The sequence below is a fragment of the Pogona vitticeps genome, chromosome 3 (assembly GCF_051106095.1).
Source record: "Pogona vitticeps strain Pit_001003342236 chromosome 3, PviZW2.1, whole genome shotgun sequence".
NCBI classification, from domain to species: Eukaryota; Metazoa; Chordata; class Lepidosauria; order Squamata; family Agamidae; genus Pogona; species Pogona vitticeps.
Genome location: NC_135785.1, coordinates 103,167,888 through 103,190,629, shown reverse-complemented (window position 1 = coordinate 103,190,629; position 22,742 = coordinate 103,167,888). Strand labels below are relative to the sequence as shown.

Below are 22,742 nucleotides of genomic sequence, written 5' to 3'. Positions count from 1 at the left end.
ACCATGGGAGGAAACATATCACTGGAACATGTCACATATTTTCCTTTCCTATGCACATACTGTCTGTACAGTCTAGTTTAACCCTCTGAGGGTGACCGTTGTAGAGTTTACTAGACCACACAGGCAGTCAGAGTGAGCCATTCCATAGGTTTCAATGTTCAGTCATAGTGGTATGGATCCATTGGGAGTGATTATCTGGACTTCCCAGTGGGGTGTCATCAAAGAGTGATGGCACCCAACTCTATAACTCAGGATCTAACATAACATAAGACATGAAAGAAAATATGCCACCACAGTTACCACCACCACCTGCCCATCTAAAGCCTTTTTTTGATAGTCTTGGAACCATCTGAACAATATGGGGCATGGTGTGGGAGGTAGTGAAGCAAACCAAACTAGGCAGACCTCTGCTTGATTTGGGGGAACTTCCCCCAGGTCTAGACTCAGCACCCATGGAAAACCCGTCACAACTGGTCTTATCTCCGCTTCAGAGTGGTATAGATTTATCAGATGGGCGGGATATAAATCAAATAAATCAATAAATAAATAAATAAATAAATTCAGTTTTTTCATTAACTCTTTTGTTACAACTCGGTGCTTAGAGGAGTAGGAATGTGTAAGAAATTTGCTCTGCAGGCATTTCCTGCTTTTTGCAGATTTGCTCAGTCTTCAGCTTTCATAGAAGTGAATTCAATCAGCAGCCACAAAATGGATGCATTTTCAGGCCTAGAATGTGTTTCACAAAAATGGGGGGGGGGGGCGCGGGGGGGCGAGGAAGCATTTGCAAGATGTGCGTGTTTGGAAAATGCACACAATTCTTAGGAAATTATATACATTTCTAAAATGTGCACAGGTATACTTAGATCCAGGCCTAGGTAAAGTGTACTCCTCCAAGTGCTGATGTACTACATTTTGCTCACCCCTGCCTAAGTCAGCAGGAGAATGAGTTTATGACTGTGTCCAATAGAAAAAAATCATGTGAAAATATACGTAAGCTTTCCCCCCACCATTAAAAATATCTACATGAAATCAACATGAAATAGAAGTTTAAAAAGAAAGGTATCTGTGGAAATATTACCAGAGGTTTTGTGGTCAAATCCAAATGCCCCTCACCTCACGACAGCAGATGCCCTTGCTGCCATCACCTTTGAATCCCAGTAAGCTTATAGGAAGATCTAGCTTGATTTTTTTTAGTGGAAGGTCCGCAAACTATTGCTGGGTAGTGATGGAAGGATTTTGCCAAAGGCCCTCTCAAACTTTGTGATGGAATACAGGGATTCACTGCTAGAGCCACGGCCTTTGTAGATCACTTCAAGTCTCTCAAAGTATCTCCCTAGGACTGAGACGTTGTTTACCTTCTTTGCTTTCCGTCTTTAAGGATAGTGAAATCCATCCCTTTCTTATTAGGTTTTTCCATGTACTCCTTTTACAATGACTTTTATGACTGCCCAATACATTTCCTATGTATTCGTTCTGTTTTCTTAATTGATTTTGCATAATAGTATTTTAATTTGTCATTTAAAAGTGTTCTTATGAACCACTTTTAAATGACCAAAGTACCACTTGTCCTTTTGTTCATGTGGCAAATATATTTTAAAGCGTACTCTGAAAAAATAACAATATAGAAAACTTATTTACTTAGGTTTTTGCTTATTATATGTGCATTATGGCCCATGATTCTACTTAGACTGAAGGATTTATTTCAAGTTGGAGACCTAGGACAATAGCTATAGAAGATACACATGAAAAAAAGGAAGGAAGGAAGGAAGGAAGGAAGGAAGGAAGGAAGGAAGGAAGGAAGGAAGGAAGGAAGGAAGGAAGGAAGGAAGGAAGGAAGGAAGGGGAATTCCATCAAAGAGGTGAACTGGGACTTCCCAGTTGGACTTACTGTACTCAGTTCCTGTCATCTGAGCCAGGATGCGGAAGGACCTGGATTGCAAGTTGGAGGAACGGCGGCTCCAGTCATCAAGCTCCTCTTCAGGCTTGTTCTGAGTTTTAAGTACAGCCTGATACACTGGGGAGGCACTGTCTACATGAGGATCTTTAACAGGGAGGCTACTGCAATGCAGAAAGAGGTGTACTGTAAAATGGCTAATGCTGACTTCCCCTTCCCTTCCCCAGACCCCCGTTCTGCAGTATGTCTTCGAAAACCCCGTTTCTGCTTATGCACTGTCCAGCAATATGGTATATTTCTGGTAAATAAAAATAACACGTGACAAATTGAAAAATTCTGAACTGACTTGGTTGACCAAATGAGGATTAGGATGGTATTACTATTCTCCATTTCATGGCTGTCATTATCTGGAACTATGTGTCCTTTTAAAATCAGGACATGTACATTCTGTATTATAGTATCAAGTCGACTACCAACAAGATCGGCCAGGAACATGCCAAGTTCTTCATTCAAATAGCCTGCTATTGTCCTAAAAACAACCATAGGGTGATCTAAATCATTTATAAAGAAGTACAGAAAGCAGTATTACTTGTGTATCACATATGATAATTTATGAGGCTGCTTGCAGCTGGTTTGATATCCAAGAAGAGCCATTTGGTTTATGAGACAGAATCCCCATACAGCTTTAGTTTGATTTGACTGAACAAAAACTCTCAACTTTTGTGCTGGAATGCTAGCCTGCAATCAGACTGTCATAAAGTCTGCTCCATCAAGGAATTAAAATGTTATCTTTATTTAATGGTACTAGACTGGACCTAGAAAGGGTCATCATCATGCCTATGATAGTCTCATGGGAATAGTCTGAATGAAAAGAGACTGGCACTCTTCTATTGGTACAATCAAAACAGTATTCACATAAACATGTTGGAGATTGTCTTCTCCAATACATACCCAGTCAACCCCTGAGATCCTCATTAGACTAGAGCTTTGTTGGTAACCACCATCAAACAAAACAGCACCAGTCAACATTGCAAAGGTGGCCTTTTTAGTACTGGCACTGACCCTCTGCAGCAATTTTGCCATGCAAGTCAAAAGGAAGAAACAGTGCAGAGTCTTAAGGACCTCTTAGAATAATATTTATTCACAAAGGTCTTCCCTCTCTAATAATCAAATCCCTTATGTTGTTGATGTGCATTTTAAAATATAATTTACTAGTTTAGACATGTCTAAAAACTATTTTCTTATGTTCTCTCTTGCATTATACATGTAACCACAGTGGCTCCCTGCTTCCATTTCTAGATGCTTGTGTACCCTCCAGGTCTCAGAAATGTATGATTGGAAAAGGTCATTAAAAGCACAAGTATGATCATTGTCGGAACAATTATCAAAATGTAAACAGTGCCTTTCTTTGCATGTCTAGTTGAAGAAATGTGAGCTGCAAAGAAGAGCTCAATGCTGGAGAGAAAACATTGTATGAGCAAGAAAGAGACTTTGCTTTAAAACTTGTGAAAACACAAATTTTCAAGTTTCAGTCCTTAAGAGATCTTATTCTATTGAACAAAGTATAAAGGCAATAAATAAATACAATTAAATAAAAGGCATCATAATTAAAAATGCCCACCAAAGAAACCTTTTGTGATAAGACTCCATTGTAATCTGAGCCTCCTGCTTAACATCTATGGATTGTTCAGTAGATCATGTGCAACAACAGGGTGGAGAACTTATGCTCTTACTGTTGTGTACCAACTCCCATCACTCTTGGCCAGCTGATGACAAGTAGCCCAACACTCAGAAAGCCAACAATCCAGACCCTGTGCTATTACAGCCTTGCTGAATCAAGCCAAAGTCCATTTGATCTACTGTTTTGTTTTCAGCAGTAGCCAGATGGATGCTTCTGGAAGCTCACGAACAGACCACTAATAAAACAAGTTTTCCCTTGTCATTAATCCTTTGCATTCAAATCAGCTTGTTTTGAGGACACTCAACATTTCACACGTGGCATGGACACCTCTTAGCCCAAGCAAGCCTACAAGCCTGCCAAGTGAACTTACAAGGGTAAAGCTAAAATACATCACATGGAAAGCAAAGTTACAAAATCCACTGGATGAACAAAAGTTCTGTAAGTGGGAAATTAGGAAGCTCAAAAGGGGAAGGAAAAGGGAATAAAAAACAAAAACCAAAATTCACAAAGAATTGGCAGCATTTGAACAAAGGATATCTTGAGAGGTCTCCTTAGTGCAAAGAAAAATGCAGAAACATCATACTAGTCTGAAGAGCGCTCATTTGTATACGATGGCAAATGAGTATAGAAATTCCTTGACTGTGCATGCAAAGAATGCATGTCTTCAGGAATTACTTGTTACTAGAGGGCAAATGTTGGAACAGGTGTGCCATGGAGAAGTAATTATGCACTGAAGGCATACAAAATTAAAATTAGCTATTAATTATTTCTTCAGTTTTCGAAATCTTTGAAGGTAGGATATAAAAAACAAATGTATGATTATTCTTAATGCAGCTTTCCTTTAAAAATCACACCCTTAAAAACACACTGCTATATTTCTTTGAAGTCTGTGGAGTTCTTTGAACCACATATTGTATTCTCCTTGGCCATCCTGTTGCTATAGGGAAAAAAAGGCATTGAACCAACAGTAATAATCATCTCTTTGGTAGATCCCACTGAAGGTTCATTGCCAAAATTCTCATCCAATTGTTATATTAAGTGGATTTCTGGGAGGAGTTATTAACTTTCTTCTCTTCCCCCAGGCATATAATATCAGACTTGACAGAGGTTCTCTGGTGGATGAGGATGCCCATTTCTTACATGGTCTGTTTTCCCACAGCAGAATGGTGGCCAATAACTACACAGTATGTCCTCTAATATCTTCAGTCACTTTAAAAAGATTCACTAATACATTTTTAAGGTTACAGACTTGGAGTGAAGTATACAATAAATAGGTTAGCATGACAGGCCAGCGAGCTGACGATTAGCTAACCTGCTGCACTGTTTCTGTGCATTCAGGGTTTATATTGGGCTACTTAGTCATAAGCGTGCTATTGCTCCACCTTAACCACTCATGTTTTTCCCTGTTTATCCTAAACAGTAAATGTGATGGAGATGGTCATATTCAAAAACAAAGGACAAACTATTAATTAATTCAAATGACCATAGCACCCTGAACAAATTGGATCGTGTCTGATTTTGGAGGCTAAGAAAGTCAAATCTGGTTAGTATTTGGATAAGATACCACTAGGGAATATCTCTAAATAGGGCTGGGAGAAAATCCTGCCTGAAACCTTGGAAAGCTGCTGTCAGTCAGAGTTCACAACACTGACCTAGATGGATCAAGCTTTGAGTTAGGATAAGGCAGCTTCCTATCACTTCCAATAAAATGACTGTAGTTGTGAGAAGCAGGCATCTTTATAATACGGCACCTATATTTTATATGAAATTATTTGAATGATGGAGCGAAGAGGTCCGTGCCCACTCCCCAATCACATTTAGTGGTCTGATTTGGTAGTAAGGCATTAAAATTAAAAATGCCCAGCAGTGCAAATGTTTTTAACTCTTGTGAATTTGCTTTGTGTCACTCAGTTTAGGGTTTGATAGATGAGAAATGGTTATAAAATTTATAAAACTGAAAAGGAATGTTAGAAGAAAAAGGTATACAATCTGCACTGCTTTCATTCTATAGAGTTAGAAATAGAAATTTACTTACGCCAACGGAGATTCACTGTGAGTCATATGATCAAAACCCAACAAAGATCATTGAGTGTTTTGGGGTCCATCATTATCGAGAGTTGGGATGTGCACAACAGAACAACATTAGTATGAGAAATTAGCGAAAACCCAAATGGAATGTGTAAAGGAGGGGGGAAAAAGAAGAAGAGACCATTATCAATAAAAAGGAGCACGAGGGACCAATCAACATATTAGCAACTGGAATAGGTTTGCTGGTTATCAGTTCTAGGCAGGCTGTTAAAGCTGAGCAGTCACATTACTATTCTGTAACCCTAAGTAGATTAATACATTTCGAGTTTACACAGAAAGCAATAGTAAGAGACCATGTATGCAGCAAGAGGGCTGTACACATAACTGAGTCAATGGAGACTGAGCTCTTGTGAGCAACTTGCAAAAGCACCACACCTTTCACATATAAACACAAAATGAAAATGGTGTGGGTCTGTACATATGTGTGTGTGTGTATGAGTGAGTGAGAGAATATTCCTAAACTTGTTCTCGCCCCCCTCCCCATAACACCAGATATCCAAATTTTAAAAAGATTAATCTGGAGCCTCATTTGCCTCTCATTTTTGGCCAAATGATTAGATGATGATACAAAATTATACAAAAGCATCCGTTTAATTCAAGATTTGAATAATTTTGCTGAGCATTCAAATCAGAGAATCCTATGTAAATAAATACTGGCTTAAATCCTGTTACTTAGCATGGTAAAATGCACCACAGTAGGCATTCTTATTACATTCTATTGATTCCAACAGCCTATTCTACTTGCAGCTTACTTTAGTGTAGTAAGTTACAGCTAGAGTAAGCCCATTTAAATAAATGAAAATCATGGAGAAGTTGATTCAACAAATCCCCACTGATTCAATGGGATTATTTTAGTGCATCTGTCATAAGGAACAGTTTTTAGCCAAGGTATGCTACTAACACATAGGATATAATTGTGTGCGATCACTGTAGATATTATATAGGGACACTCCTGATCCTCATGCAGATCAGGAGATCAAAACAGTCTCCTTCCATCTGCACTAATCCAAAGGAAGTGCTTGATATGTGCAGCCACATCCTATCCCCAGCAATCTAATTTACATCTGTATGCATATGTTTGATTATATGCAGAGCAAAGAAGGTAGATCTTTAAATACCCTTGTTTTACACATTCATCATAGACTCCTTTGCATATATACCTGAAATAAAAATGATTCTGCTACTATAAAGCACTTCATATACACAGAGGCCTTTCTCAGCATTGTGGCACTCTCATGAAAACCCTTTTGCTCTGAGAAATACTCAGGTGTGAGATTATCCTTGAAACAAAAGGTTTCCAGGAAAAAAAAACACAAAAATTATAATCCAACGGAGACATAATATCAAAGATTAATGGTAAAATGGACAAGCAAAAACTGTTATTAGCCAGTGAGAACTCTGTTGCCTCTCCCACATTTTATGTATGCAACACAGATTAAGAAATGAAGAAGAATGTAAAGATACATTATTAGCTGAGCTCTTTTTCCATGTCAAAACTAAAAACGAGGTCATTTGTTTTTGTGAATCAGATGACACCCCAAATTAGTTCAAAACTGGAATGCCTTTTAATTTCTGCAAAGAATTATCTTAATCTGTAGTAAATACAGATGGCTGGAAACAATTTGTTTCTAGTTTTAGGAAACACACCTTTTATATGGCACAGTCTTAAATGCCCCAGAAATCTACGTTCACTGCTTTAAAAAAACATTTTCCAAAATAGTATAACACTATCTTCTGCAAAAACGTTTTTATAAAAAAGCATTCTCATTCCACTACCACCCTAAAACTTTTAAACATTCAATTTCTCTTATTGACTCTCCCAGAATCTCCCACAGTGGATGGCAACACAAGCTACAAAAGTGTGGGAGTTGCAATCCAAAATATGACATCACCAAATTCTGCCAGAGGCTGTCCTTCACCATTGCTGTCCTGGCAGGCATTCGTTTCAGCCTCAAAGCATCTTTTCAGTTTAAATCACAGACAGGCAAAACATGGCCTATGAACAACATTCTTCCACCCAAGTGAGACCTCTGATTGCCTCCAAACTCCCCTACGCCTCTCCAAGCTACTCCCAAATGGGAAATTAGACCCTCAGATGCCTTGAGAGGGATGGCATGACTTGCTACATAAACATCATTTTAACCCCATCCCAAGTGTCCTGTTTTACTCCAGAAGAGGCATTTCTTAAGAACAAATCAAACATGGCTAGTCAGTCACTTCTGGATTCTAAAGAAGGGCTTTTCTAGTCTAAAATTGGCCCAGCAGTTGCCACCACCTCATTCCACATTACAACAGCTTATGGACTACTCAAAACGAGGGGACGTAGGGACTCTGCAGCATGCAACAAGAGACAGATGTGGACAAACCAAACTCTCTTACCCAGCAAGTTCACCGCCCTGGGCTTGGGCTTGGCCTGCAATAGCATCCATGATAGCATCTTGAGAATACATGCTGATTGGGGTGTTATACTGAGCATGAATGATGGTGGCCTTGCCACCAGGCCCTTTCACCTCAATCGGTTTGTGCGTAGAGAGCGCAGAATCCTTCAGGACGTTGGGGTTGAAACGCTCCACATACTCTGTGCTGGGATGGCAGAGAGGAGTGAGATTTCAGAGAGCAATGAAAGAAAGGAGAAAAGGACAGAGAGGTGAGGGTGAAAAGGAAGAGAGAGGTGATTGCAACTGAACGTCAAAGCCATCGTGCACACGCAGAGCTTTTGATCAGATCAGCACCAGCACCAATGAGAAGAGGTATTAAAGAAGCAGCAAAAAGAATGGGTCTCACAGCTGGTCCAGATAACGAGGTTGATGCTCTTGAAACTGGGGAAATAAAACAATGGAAGACTTGACATTGTCAGCAAGGAAGGGCCTTTCCACACTCCCAGCTGGAAAAAAAATGCCTGCGTTTCACTCCTTTGAGACGGTGGGTTTGAGGGAGATGCCGTCGTCGTCTAGTCGTGTCCGGCTCTTCGTGACCCCATGGACCAGAGCACGCCAGGCCCTCCTGTCTTCCACTGCCTCCCGTAGTTGTGTCAAATGAGGGAGACATACTGAACTCAAAACACATTTTTGTACAAAAGAAAATTATGTTCGTCCTTCTGCTGTTGGGAATGTTGCTTGGCAAGTGTTTCAGATACTATCCGTTTCTGAAATACTGTACAATAAAGGATGGATCCTGTCCCAGTACGGCATCATTTTATCAACTTGCTTTTAATACCTTCAGGTTAAAGCCTTTTAAAAAAAAATCCTTCAGTGGTTATGTTCTGTGTAACTTTAGGGCTGCCATGCCCATTTAGCCATATTTTTAAGCAATGAAGATTTCCTCACCTTCGTTGGCCTTCCCTTTTGTGAACTTTCTAAGCAAAGATTGTGACCTCTTCCACCTCTGTGTGGCATTGGCTGACCTGACATGAGTGTTGTAAATGTATGTTTTTAAAATGAGAGGAACAGCTGAAGAGGAAGTCCACTGTACATCCATGTATGTGGATGAGTTGTTACACTGTAAGCACTCAGTGCAGATTTGCAGAAGTCACCACATGAAGGATTGAGCTATAATTTATGTGTTTGTGTGGAAAGGCCCTAAGAAAAACAGCTATGAATCAGAAAGTTGTGTTGGATAAATGCTCCCAAATACATAAACACAACAACCACTGTCTTCTTTCCATCCTTTAGGTCCCTCTGAAATCCCTCACTTCATATTCTGTGAACAAAATCTTCAGTCCATGGTCTTCAGTACAGGTTAATGCAGTGTATCTGAATTAACTTCTAACTTCTCGCTGTTTTCTAAAAAAGTGCTTCCAGACAGATACTACCAGTTGAAAGACAGTGTGAGGCTATTCCATCTCCCTCCATTTAAGAGGGCTTTTTGTATGAAAAGAGACAGATAAAGTAGCAGAAAACAGAAGAGTTACAAAGGAAGACATCATTCTCTGAACAGTCTCTTCAACATTTTATATAAGATATATAGCAATTGCACAGAAAGTGGCTTGAAACAGAAAAAATTCATGCATGCTAATTATTAAATAAAGGGTTGCTATGAACTCCTCACATAAAAAGACAAATTGGTAAGATCCAACATAGTCCATGAACAGACGGAGCTTACACCATGGATACCTGTGGAGAGTACACGGAAGGCAAATTGTATCTGTGGAATAATTGCTTTCCTCAGAACTGCTAAAGGACAAGGAGCCTTTGGATTATATGCTTATTCAGCAGCAGCTGGAATTTATAAATGTAAATACCATGATTCAACACTGCAGTGCATGCACATACGCTTTGAGGGACCAGAAATCAACCACAACATGAGCACATCAACATGCATCACAAGCTAAAAATGCATATTTAAGTAATACTTGACTTCAAGCCAGTTGACATGTTAGCCTCTATGTCAGAAGCCTCTATACTTTGGTTTTTGGTTTTGACAGCTACTACAGGCATCCACAGCTGTTACTGCCTCCTCTCAGTCCAGACAGTCATGTTCCCAGTAAGGAAAAGGATATTACCACCATAGTCTGGAAGGAAACAGCTGCAGAAGGCCATAACACTTATCAGACTTTACAACACAAACATAAATTTGTGCACCTAGTACACATTCAAGGAGGTCTTGTGGCAATCATTTGTGTGGGCACAGAATTCCTTTCTAAACAAAATGATACATTCACAGGGACATCGGAATAAAATGTCTGATGTATAAGGAAAATGTTGAAGTCTAATTTTAGAACACAAACAACAGTGGAATATACTAATTGTGTTTTATGTCTGGTACACCAACGGAATCTTTTAAAATGCATTCCACTTGCAAGCGCACACAGCAGGAACAAGCAGGCGCATCATGCTACCCCAAGAGGGGAAATAGCCAAGCATATGTAACACTGACACACTGTTTAATACTAACTTGGCAACAGTGTTGGCTATGACCTGGGGGAAAGAAAGAAAGAAAGAAAATCAGACCAACAGATTTTTTTAAAAAAAGAGCATGAGGCTAGTAAGTATTAACCACAGCTTATAAGGCTTTTGCAAGTTCCCTACAAATAGGAACAGAAAGCAACTGTTATATCCAAAACTCCACAATGTGCTTAAGACAGGGAAAATGCAGGGATTACAGTTCATCCATTGGGATTTATGGTGCTACTGAGGCATTTTGATTGAACTTGGAAAACAAGTTTTTGTTCTTGTGCATTGCTAGGCATATTTCAGTCAAAGACGGAAGAGAAGAGAGAAGGGATTATTTGCAAAGTATGGGTCCCTTTGAAAGCAGGAGCTGTATCAAACAGAAGAATTATTTGCTCCTGATGCTAAACATTCTGGGATTGAGTGCCATTCTTTTCCAAACCAAGCTGCCCTCCTATTGCAAGTGTTTGGACAAAGAGTGGTTGTCTTTGTGAAGTAAATTCAATTCTGGAAACGGACTGAAGGTTGCAGCAAAATATAACAGGGAGGGAACACAGTGAACTCCAGCTTGTCATGTCATCACACCACTCCCATAGTACAGCTTCTACCTTTCAAAGAAGCATGTGTCAGTATTTAATTACAACTATTTTAATGTAATCTGTAGTTTGCCCTTTATGCCAGCATATCACCTGCCAACCAATAAGCTACCGGTGAAATTAGGAGTCACCCTTTGGGGCACATTAAGATTGCTCTGTAGGTGATTCTTTCACAGAAACATTTTTTTCTCTTTCATATTCAAAATTATTGGTGGCAATCATTCCAGTAACTTCACATTTCAGGTAAAGACAAAAATTGCCTCCCTGAAGCTGCTACATTTATATTCCCTAAGAAGACTCCATTGGAGAGGCAATCTTGCCAACACTGTAACAGGGAGACAAAGAGTAAACACCTCTCACCCTCAAAATGGCCCTATGACTGGTCAGGCTTCCTTGTGGATACTATTTACAGAAGGAAATATGGACACATTGATTACATTCCTCCAATTGACATGGACATCTAATTTAGCCCATAGAATATCTCACATTTCATCTTCCTGATGTGCATATCATAGCCAGCAACAGAAGCAAAGGTGACCTGTTACCAGTGGTCAACACTAGTAGTACATTCTTCTAAAAAAGAACCGGCTACACCAGTTTTTGCCCTTGTGTTCAACCCATATACTATATACTGTTAGTCCTATGTTCACAGGAGCCACACAGATGCTTAAACCTTTCCGTAATAGTCCTTTTCATGACAAGTCTTCTGATTTTCTGCTAATGGAACACTCAGAACATTAATTTTTTATGAAACCGTTTGTGTTCTACACCAAAGTAAATACAGTGCATTACTGTAGTGGCAGAATCATTTGTTAAAAACAAGATTAAAAACAGGCTCTATTTTAAAATTTTAAAATGTAGAATATAGGCAACGAAGCCAAATTAAGATAAAGTTGTAGGGGCCTGCCTTAAAAAAATGACATGGGTGACATCCAGATCTGTACCAGAAGGTATTTCAAAGCTGTAGCATTACCATTAAGGGGGGCTGAAATATTTATGCTCAGCCTTGGAATAAAGCCAGAGTGAGCAAGACCTGTCAAGCAGTTATAAAAGGACCAGGCAGCTCTGTTACAGAAGCAGACAATTCTTAAGATGACCTGGTTCAAGAATATTTAGGATGGGCATGGGCAAAGTGCACTCCCTCCATTTGAAAAATAAATTTCAAAAATTGCTCAGAAACTCCCTTCGTTCTTTGTAAGGGTCTTAAAATACAATGTTGTAATAGTTTGAACACTACAGCGATCCCTGTCCCAACCTTATTTTTTTTAAAAAAAAGCTAAATGCCTCTAGAGTGCTCAAGGTTTTTTTTTGGGGTGGTGGTGGTGGTAACCTTCTCCCATCCAAAAAAAGTTATAAAAAATATTTTCATAAAGGTGTTTGAGTGGCACAGGCGCAAGTGCGATACTTCAAGGGTCAGGGCTGCACATCTGTAGCATCTGGACCTATGAAAGTTACCTACCCTTGACTTAGGGCACTAACATTCAAGATCAGAACTGAGCAATAAATGCAGCTGAAACAAGATCAGCATAAACTGCTGGGACCATGACATGTCACTCAAAAATCTAGCCATCACATTTTGGACAAACTGGACTTTCTGAGCTATTTGTAAAGGCAGCCCTAGAAGGAACCAAAACAGATTATTAATCCTTAATCTTGTATTCTCTAACGAAGGTTGTAATCAGCAAATTAAGTTTCATCGTGTTCATCCAACCATTTAAATACTGACACCAAAGCAAAGCAAAACAAAGCAAAACATCCTGCTTATACACTGCTTTCTGGGAATTAACACATCAAGAATGAACAAAACCACCAATGAACAGTGTTCCCGAAACTCATCCCCATTAGATAACACTGAAGAATATACTGTCTGATGGCATCAAACACTGATGAGAAATCAGCAATAAATACTCTCTCGGTCTATCTCCAAATACAGGGACACCAGGAAGACTCATGTCCCTGCAAAACTGGAACAGTAGTCAGACTGGAATAGATGCAAAAAATCGGTGCCCACCATTGGAAGTTGGGTGCCTAACCATCCATATTGCCTGATTAGTTTGACCTTATCTGCTACCCACTCCTGTAGCACAGCAATGGGATTAGCCACAGGAATTGAAATGCTGTTTTCAATGGCTCATTTCTTTAGGACCAATTCACTGGTAATGTAGCAGTGAACGTATCTCTCACCAATCTCACATTTCCAATGAATGCCACAAGTGTTGTTGTAAGCATGTGCTTATCCCATCCACACATGTCACACTTTAGGTGCACACTAAAAGTTTTGAAATAGACATTAGTGAAACTTGGATTGGCAGAGATTAATGAAGGACCTGCTCCTGGGGTTGGCATCTTTCCCATCAGCCAAGCCTCCAGTCCATTTGCAACTCCTTTAACAAGGCATAGCTTGGAACCTGAAATATCTGGGATCAGAAGGCATTGTACACATACTCCCCATATCCTTATTATAATTATATATTAGTGTGAATTTTAATTGCAAGCTGCTTTGTGTGCCGAACACGGCTAGAGAACAGAAGGTAAATTCAACAAATAACACAGAGATATTCTGTTTCTTCTGCATTTTGTTTTCTAGGTTTGAAAAGGAAAGGGAGAAAAGCAAATATGAAATATGTAATTTCATATTTACTGGAATAAACAATTTAAAACTTTCCTCCCAACACTCTGTTTTGCTGCCCTTCAAGTTCTCATATTTGAGAATATTTTCTCTGCTGCTTTTTAAACTCTGCTTTAATCCAAAAATATCTGCCTGCTAAAACAAACTCACAGAGATATATTAAGAACAAATTGTAGTCTGTAAGCAGATCAGAGATTCTATATCCATTTTAGGAATGTGCAGGACAGCTGGGCATCTGCTTACAGAGAAACATGGTGTAATAGTATCATTTTCTGAAGTGATTGCTGTTGGCTGTTTTAATCCTCTAAGCTATGCTCATGCACGTAAAACAATATTTTAAAGTACAGCATAAGCCTTTCGTAACATAGCACTTGAATAAAACAGGGGAACCGCTACTTCCGTTGTATCTGACCGGGATTTCAAAAGACATCACCATCAGAATGTATACAAAGTAATTGCTTCACATACCAGTGAAATATGTTTACCATAACTAATATTTTCAGCACTAAATACTGGTGTCAAATGCCATAGCCAGTAGAAACCTGCCTTACTGCATGCAGGATTTCATCATTTCAAACTTCTCTATATAGCACATGAAGGTACAGTGGGGTCTTGACTTAAGAACGGCTTGAGTTAAGAACATTTTGACTTAAGAACCACTCTCATAGGAAAATATTGACTTGACTTACATACTTAGATTTGAGTTACAAACTGAAAAAACCCACGTGGGAGGCAGGGAAAGTGCAAAATTTGACCTTTCAGTTAACTGTTGGCCAGTGAAAAGGGTGCCTGTCTGCTTCCTCACTCCTCCCAGCGTTTAGAGAGTGGATTGGGAGACAGTTTTCAGACTGCCTGGTACTGTACTGCCTGGACTGTCTTTTCCCTGCCTTCCCTGAACCTTTCTTGACCTAAGAAAAAAAGAAACAAATATCCCCCCTCTAGTGGTCGAAGGCGGAATAGCAGCTTCCCATTAGTTTCTATGGACGGAAAAGAGCAGCTACGGATCAAATGGTTCTCAATGCATTCCTATGGGAAATGCAGATTTGACCTGAGAACTTTTTGACTTGAGAACCGCCTTCCAATACGGATTAAGTTCTCAAGTCAAGACCCCACTGTAATGCTGGAAGATGAGACTTCCAGCTTGGAAAGAACTCAATCAGCTACTGGAGAAGCACAAAAGACAAGTACGAATACCACTATTGCTAATGATGCAACTGGATGGATTTCAAAAAGTACCGAGTTCTCTTATCACAACTAATTGTAAAAGATAACATTTAAATTCAGAATGGAACATACTAAATATAAAAAATCATATAACACTACAAATTCAAATTACTGTACTAACAACATGGGGAAAATACAGTCATTGGAAGATTCTTAGGAAGTGTTTGCCTCTCGTCTGTGAGATCAACAGGCTCAGAGACTCCTCCTAATGCTGACCTCACATCCACAGTGCAAGAAACACTGATGCTAAGAACTTGCCTCAAGCATTCTTTAAATGGTACATCAGAGCCATTTCACCTGTGGGTTTATTTGCAAACATAACCCACCTGGCTAACAAGTTGATTATTTAGTGTTAGAACAGTGGACAGTCAGTAGCTTAGACAACCCTTATGGTGAATGGCGGCAGGTTTCCCAGCCTTCTGGAGAGGTGGTATCATCTTGTAGTTTAGGAATATACCACAACCCTGGAAACCCTTTTATTTCCAGCCTCAAGTGGCTCACTACCCGAAGTATACCTCCAAGGTATCCGAGCATTAGCCACAGCAGCATTTCCGGACAAGTCTTGAGCCATGTCCTCCCACTCAAAACTATATGGGGCAGATGACGCATAAACCAATTGGCCCAGGCAGTAGTTCTTCAGACTCCACTGAATATATTTATAAATTATTAACGAGTATAGCCAATGTGAAATTAATCTCTTTGCATAATTTTCCTGAGGAAAAATAGACAAGCATTCCTATAGACTATTTATGATTATTTTCTTTTTCAGAACATGAACACATTAGGATAGCCAAAGACTCATTCAGAGATTGAAATAGCGTTGTGGCTGAGAAGACCAATTGCTATTTCTGAAGTGATTTCTAAAATCAATTTTTCTAGGAAAATGTGTTTTCTTTTCTTTTGTTTTAGGAAAATCCTGGCCAGCCTTCTACTGTGGTGCTGCCCAAGCTCTCACTGTTTTGAAATGATTGAAATGACCAAAGATGAGCTATAGGCACAGTTGCTGCTCGTGAGCTTCACAAGGATACTTCACTAGTCACTGTTGATCTAGACTAGAGTTGCGGATTTTGTGGCCTCCTCCTTGGGACTCCTTGGTCTCCCTCTCTGTTGTCAGAAAAAGAATTCAGCACACACTCAAAAAAAGGAGAATCACACCTCCTAAAACATCCAGATGATACCATTCTTCTGTTATATATTGTATTCTCCCTCCTCCCAACTATCAATCAACATTTCTGGAAAACCTTCTGGTCATTTCCAGGTTTATTAGAAGCTGGTAGATGGAGCCCCCCAGGTGTCTTGGAACTATGAAAAATGGAGAGGAATTGCATATTTACTACACAGAATGATTCCAACTGCCCACATATGGAAGCTATCCATACATCAGACAATCCAAAATGCATTGTTAAATAAAAGGTTTTACATTTACATACCCGCTAAGAAGTCCACCTTTTGAAGCCTTTTGCGTGAGACTTAATTTATGCATCTCGGCCATTTCCCTTAAAGTATCTGCTGAGTAAAGCCCAATAGGGTTGTTATATTGTTTTGCTGGGCTCAGCTGGTTTTTAGGGATGTTGCCATCTGCTATTACTGAGCCTGTTTTTGACTCTAGGTCATTTTTTGCTGGTGAGTGGCCAGATGTTACAGATTGAGAAGACATGGAAGATCTAATAGATGTAGTCTTTAGGAAGGAAGAGCTATGTGATATACTGGTCTCTTGTTTGCGAAGGTAGCCTGTGCATGCTCCATTGGTTGCTAAAATGCTACTCAGGGATTCAGCCGATGTGCTACTTAGAGGATTGAAGCTTGCTCGGTTGCCATTGACTTCCAGAACAGTATCCTGTAGAAGCAAACATGCAGGCCAAAGGAAAAAAAGAAAGGAAAGGAAAAGAAAAGAAAAAAAAAACAATCATAGAATACATGCAAAATGAAAACGTATCCAGCTCTAACATTCTACAGATGCCAGTAAGGTTGCCAGCCTTTTAATTCAAATACACATACAGGCCTCCTAGGATCAGACATGTTAGGGCTAGAATCTGACAGCTCCTCAGTGAAGCCAGGCAGGAGGTGGGTCAAAATTTAGAATTTTTAGATGAATGCAGATCATCTGAAATTTGGTTTTTGGACACCAATAAGAGTCATTTCAAAGAAACACTTCATTTTTAGGTTATTGTTTGAGCCACTTAAATACTCTCGGATGGCAACCCTATATCGCAGACATTTTGCAACAACAGCAACAAAAGCTAAGCTTTGTAGACTTGAATTAGTTAAGCAGATAAATTAACATGATCTCTTCCCAAGTCTGCTTGCTTGAGTAATGCACAAGCGTATCAATAATGCTTCCCACCCAAACTCCCAGCAGTGTTAGAGTTACCATATATGAAGGACAAAACTCTCTTGCTTATGCAGTTGCACAAGGGCAATCACACAAGATATGTTAGCTCTTTTCTGGGCTGCTTGTTGTGCCCAGGCTGTCCTTTGATTGTGCAATTTAAGAAACAATTGAAAACACTGATGTATAGGCAGGCTTTCCCAACAGATAATCCCTGACGATTTTTCTTTTATATTCTTTGATTTCCATTTTTGTCTATTTGTAATGTTTTTAATAATTTTATTGTTGCTCCAATTGTAAGCCGCCTAGAGTGGTCTAGTATGACCAGATAGGCGGGATAGAAATAAAATAAATAAATAAATAAATAAAATAAATGTGAACAACCGTGCAACACATAGTCCAAAAAAAAAAAAAAAACTACTTGCGCAAATGCCTTACATATATAAAAAAATTCAACAGCATTTTGATCTTAATTTGAGAATCACTTAATTGCCCAGTTGTCCTAATGGTAAGAAAAGCAATGGTAAGAAATATGGATGTCTCAATGTCAGCTAAATACATCTACAATATGTGTATATTGGTTTTTATTACCCCCAAAGGGCTAAGATTTAGTCTGCAAAAGGGAGAAGATTTCTGCAGTTACACCATATATGATTACGATTAGTCACTGAATAAGGAACACTGCTGAAACAAGCTGAACTTCATGCTTATAAAGGCCGTGCAATGGAGTTAGCAAAACAGGCTGCAAAGGAGGATCTATCAACATCCTTTTTCTTTGTACATAACTTTGACTTGAACAAGTAGATCAGGCCCACTTACAACTTAGAAATCTCTGCTCCAAGTTGGCAGCTCGACACACTTCACTCCTAGTATCCCTTGCTCCTGCCAATCCTGGGCTGAACAGGCAGAAACCTGGCTGTTCTCAGATATATTTCTATCTCTAATTTCCTGCCAATTTGGTAAAATAGCAGAATAAAGGGGAAAAGACTGAAACATTTGGAAGAGCTAACACAAAGCCAATACTCCTCTCTCAAGAGCAAAGCATAAAACTGAAGGAGAAAGTGTACTGATGGCAGAGATTAAAACATGTGGCTTCCAGATCCTATACCACTGATGTGGTTGCATTTGATGACAACACATGTTGCAGAACAAGGCCTGTTTTCAGGTTTATTCTTTATACAAAGTATAGATATACAGGAATTTTTCAGTGGCAACTTGTAGGTAAGTTTTCCTAACCTTCTCTTCAAATATATGAAGACATCCACGGAAATGTCACCCAAGTCAATCTGAAGTAGTGCCGAGCCCAAAGTTCTCGGACAATAACTTTTGAACCAAAACAGATTCTCATTGGTAGTTTCATGGTCACAAGTAAAGGTAACTGTTGGCAACTTGGCACCCATCCCGACAGCCAATGTCTTTTCCCATTGGCAGCTGATGCCCACCCCAAAGCCCCCAAGAATGAATATGGATACTATGAGAGGACATAACGTTGTTTCAGATTGACATCTTAGATTGGAACTTGGATTGCAGCTTTCAGCAAGACCTCTTTTTTTCCCAAATAAAGGAGCAACTAGAGAGATGTTTGTCCTGCTCTATTGTGCTGCGTTTCTCACTGTGCCTTTCCATATTTTTCCATGGACTACAGGACATTGGTGTTAATCACAAATAGATCTGATATTTTGACATGAGTATGCTCTATATTTTGTCTGGCTGGCAGGGGTTGTATTTTTTTATAGCATTTGCACTCACATTATTTTGTTGTGCCTTCTAGTATTTAGGGCAGTTTTTTGGCATGCCCAGATGACATTACTAATGATGCAGAGTGGGATGTGGTGTGGGAGTGACCCTTCTTACATTTGCCTGCTTTCTGCCCACATGGGTAAGGATTACAACTGCACCGCAATTTGTACATTGTATTTTAAAAATACTTTTCCTCTTAGTTTAGTGCTACAGTCACAACACTAATTCAGATGCACTTATTCATATGTTTACTATGTCTTGTCAGGTCAGCACTATTTCACTTGCTTAACATTAAAAAATTAGGAAGGGATATGGAAGCTGGCAAAGGGGGTGGATAAGGAAGTGGTGGCAATGGCAGAGAAGAATGAGGGACAAAGGGATTTCTGTGATGTGTGGACACTTGAAATGCACTTTCCTAGGATACTGAAACATTTCAGTTCAAAACACGGCAGCAATTTAAATACCAGAGTGCACTACAGAGAACTTTGTGTCAACAAGACACAAGGGTAACTACTAAGTTGTCATGTCCTAACACTGGCAAATCCCTCCCTTGATTTTGCCCCAATGCATTGTTCTCCGGAAATTACTGGAATCCCCTCCTTATTTAACTACATGTTAGTGTGCCATCCAGATGTACCAGGCAGAGGGTACAATGGCTTAGTCCTAATGTCTTTGGACAAAATACCTGATGATTGTCAAGGAAAGCAAAATCTACTGAAATATTTAAAAATGCGGCTGGAGGAGGGGGAGCTTAAACTGCCCGTCTCCCTTCAAGAGATGAAAGACAACCTCTTCCGGTAGGTTTTAATAACCATAGCTGAGTACCTGGATGATGATTTTAGCTAAGCTAGGCTGCAACTACATGGTCAAATGCTGCAGAATTTGAAGTATGTTTATTGACCACATGATTCAAACTGATCCAGCCCTTTTTCGCTCCCAAAGTCATTTCTCTCTCCTCCCCACCCCCCCACAGCCACTGAGGGACTTCTACCTTTTCAAGCCAGAATGATTGGAACAGGCATTTCCCCATGTGGTTAGCTGCGATACAGTCTTGTAAACACAGGTTGCATATCTGTAGGTGGTGATATAGTGACACAGGCAGTCGGGAAGTGATTGTCAGCACCAACAGAACACGCCCCTGCATTTGTTTCTCTCCCCTGATTTCCCTCTGAAGTTTTATTTTTATTTTTAAAAAATCTTACATATATGAGGTTAGTGCTAGATCACCCTTAATGCTGGGTCCTTGTTGTTATTCCCTATATTTACACTTTGTAAAAGGATAGGGAGAGGCAGGACCAGAGGAAGGAAAAGGGGTGAAGAGGGAGGCTGTGGGCTTGAATGTGAATCACAATGCATCCAGAATGAACAGTGAACGGCCAAATCAATCTGCAGCTCCCATGTGAGCACCAACTGGGATTTCAAATGTAATACAGGCTGTGAATCAAATCACAACAAGGTCAATTCATTCTAATTCAGCTTTCCAGTATAGTCACCTCCTAAGTTCGTTTTTAAAGTTTAAATGTTTTTAATCATTTAATGTGTTTTTAAATTTTACTTGATTTAACACTGTGAGCTGCCTCGAGTCGCCTCATGAGGAGAAATGCGGTCTATAAATGAGATGAATGAATGAATGAATGAATGAATGAATGAATGAATATAATACCTGATCTTAAAGGAACATAAGAAAAGGTATTATATCAGATCTCACTATTTTGCCCACCTAACACACTGTAGTATATTCTGACTGGCTGCAGCCCTCTAGCTCCTCAGTTTCAAGTCACCTCATGAGGAGCACACTCTTTTCAGCCCTAAGGGACGCATGCAACTTTGGCTGGAGCCATGCATATACACATGCATACGTACACATGTGGACAAATGTTTATGTGCACTTAAGACAACCCAAACTTACACACACTCACATGCACACAGGAAAAACATTACAGTGGACCCTTGACTTACAGACGGCTTGACTTACAGACTTTTTGAGTTACAGACTTCTCTGGCCGCAAAATTTAGGTTTGACTTGCAGACTGAGATTTGACTTACAGACCAGAAAAAAACCAAAATGGAACAAAAACGGCCTGTTACGGGATTAATCGGTTTTCAATGCACTGTAGGTCAATGGAGACTTGACTTACAGACTTTTTGACTTGAGAACCGCCTTCCAATATGGATTAAGTTCTCAAGTCAAGACTCCACTGTAATGTAATTATTCTTCTCCCCGTGTAATTATTAAAATTTAATTACAGCACTTCAATCCTTACAGTTTAGTTTGCTAGCACACTTACATTTTTTTTGATGAGTGAATGCCCTTCTCCTGTTTTCAGCAACAGGACTAACACAAGAGGGGCTCAGAGGCCTCTGTTAGAGCTTTCCTAGAAGAATCAGTGGCCTTCTGCTCTGACCTTCCTTCTGCCCCCTGGGGGCAGGGGGGAATTGTTCTGAGAACACATCCAGAAGTGTTCAAGAAGTGGACATAGGGGTAGGTAATTGGAAACGGGTGGGGGGGGAATTGTTAGAAGAACCAGTGACAGGCAGGGGAGGCTGTGAAGAACAAACCAACGCCAGAAGTGCCAACAGCTAGGGAAAGATTTCCTGTAATTCAGCTACAAGGTTTTTTTTTTCGAGGGGAGCACATAAAATACTTTGAGGAGGCACATGCTACCTGAAATCCTTCCTCCTGTGTTCCCTGATCCTTCCTCCCGGAGATGCTGACAACTGTGGATCCTTCTGCTTAAAATCATGTTTTCTTCCACAGTGCTATGGCCACCCCATGGCACTGTTTTAACCAGCTTCTCCTTCTCTGTTTTAATTAGCAGAAATATATTTTCATTGTACTTCTACTGTAACATTTCAACTCACCAGAAGAGGAGGCTGTTATCCTGTGCATTGGGCTTCATCTCTAGAGACATATTACAGTCACCTCCCTAGAATATTTCATGCCAGAGACAAAGCTGATTCTCATTCTCTGCCCGTTACAAAATTTTGAAGCATGCAGAATTGAGAAAGCTGGGATTTAATTTTTCCCTGTGATGCCATGGCTTGGCAAAAGAGGAAGACAAAGAAGACATCCTTTCTCTACTGCATGCTGGATCCTTTTTAAAAACCTTTCTGAGCAAAGGTTTAAATTAATTTTATACTACCAGAAACAAACATATAATTGATTTTTTTGAGTTCCTTGTAATAATGCTATTCTACTTTCATGGGCAAATTACATTCAAAAGCCCTTAAATGTGCATTACCAGCTATGACTCTGCTAACTACATACTGTATCTCTTTTACTATAAAGAGTGTCTATGCTAGTTCTGTTCCAGCAAGCATTGAGAAAGAGAGCCTTTATTTTTGAGATACACACATTTACTGTGCATATATTTGCATGAGCAAAGTTCTGCTTGATCAGATGGCTGAAGTAACAGTGAAAATGGTAATGGATACACAACAGACCAACGTAGGTGGAAAGAAGCTGTGTTGCAACGTGAGACTTTAAAACTAAACAAGTACATACTAGATGCTAAACGTAACTATTCTTTTCTAAATTGTAAGTTTACCACAATTTTTATACCACAATTTTTATTTATTTCTAGTCTATCATATGTAATTCCTTTATCTGTGAACTGACCAAATAATGATTTTTAAAATACTTTTAGTCTCCAAGAAAATTAAGGGACAAAA

At 39.5% G+C, this 22,742-nt stretch overlaps 1 protein-coding gene across 50 annotated transcripts in view; it reads right to left on the bottom strand.

The window, feature by feature from the left end:
* Window positions 1–22,742, bottom strand: part of LDB3 (LIM domain binding 3) — a 202,713-nt gene that overhangs the window by 68,072 nt on the left and 111,899 nt on the right. For 19 of the 50 annotated variants that reach the window (XM_078390983.1, XM_078390990.1, XM_072995086.2 and 16 more), the window contains 2 exons: window positions 16,432–16,838; window positions 1,889–2,058 (listed from right to left, as the gene is read on the bottom strand). In XM_078390983.1, the coding sequence (XP_078247109.1) occupies window positions 1,889–2,058; window positions 16,432–16,838 (577 nt within the window). Of the gene's footprint in view, window positions 1–1,888; window positions 2,059–5,610; window positions 5,626–8,042; window positions 8,247–10,556; window positions 10,580–16,431; window positions 16,839–22,742 lie in introns of all 50 variants that reach the window. The other 31 variants (XM_078390977.1, XM_078390981.1, XM_078390985.1 and 28 more) reach the window with 6 other exon arrangements.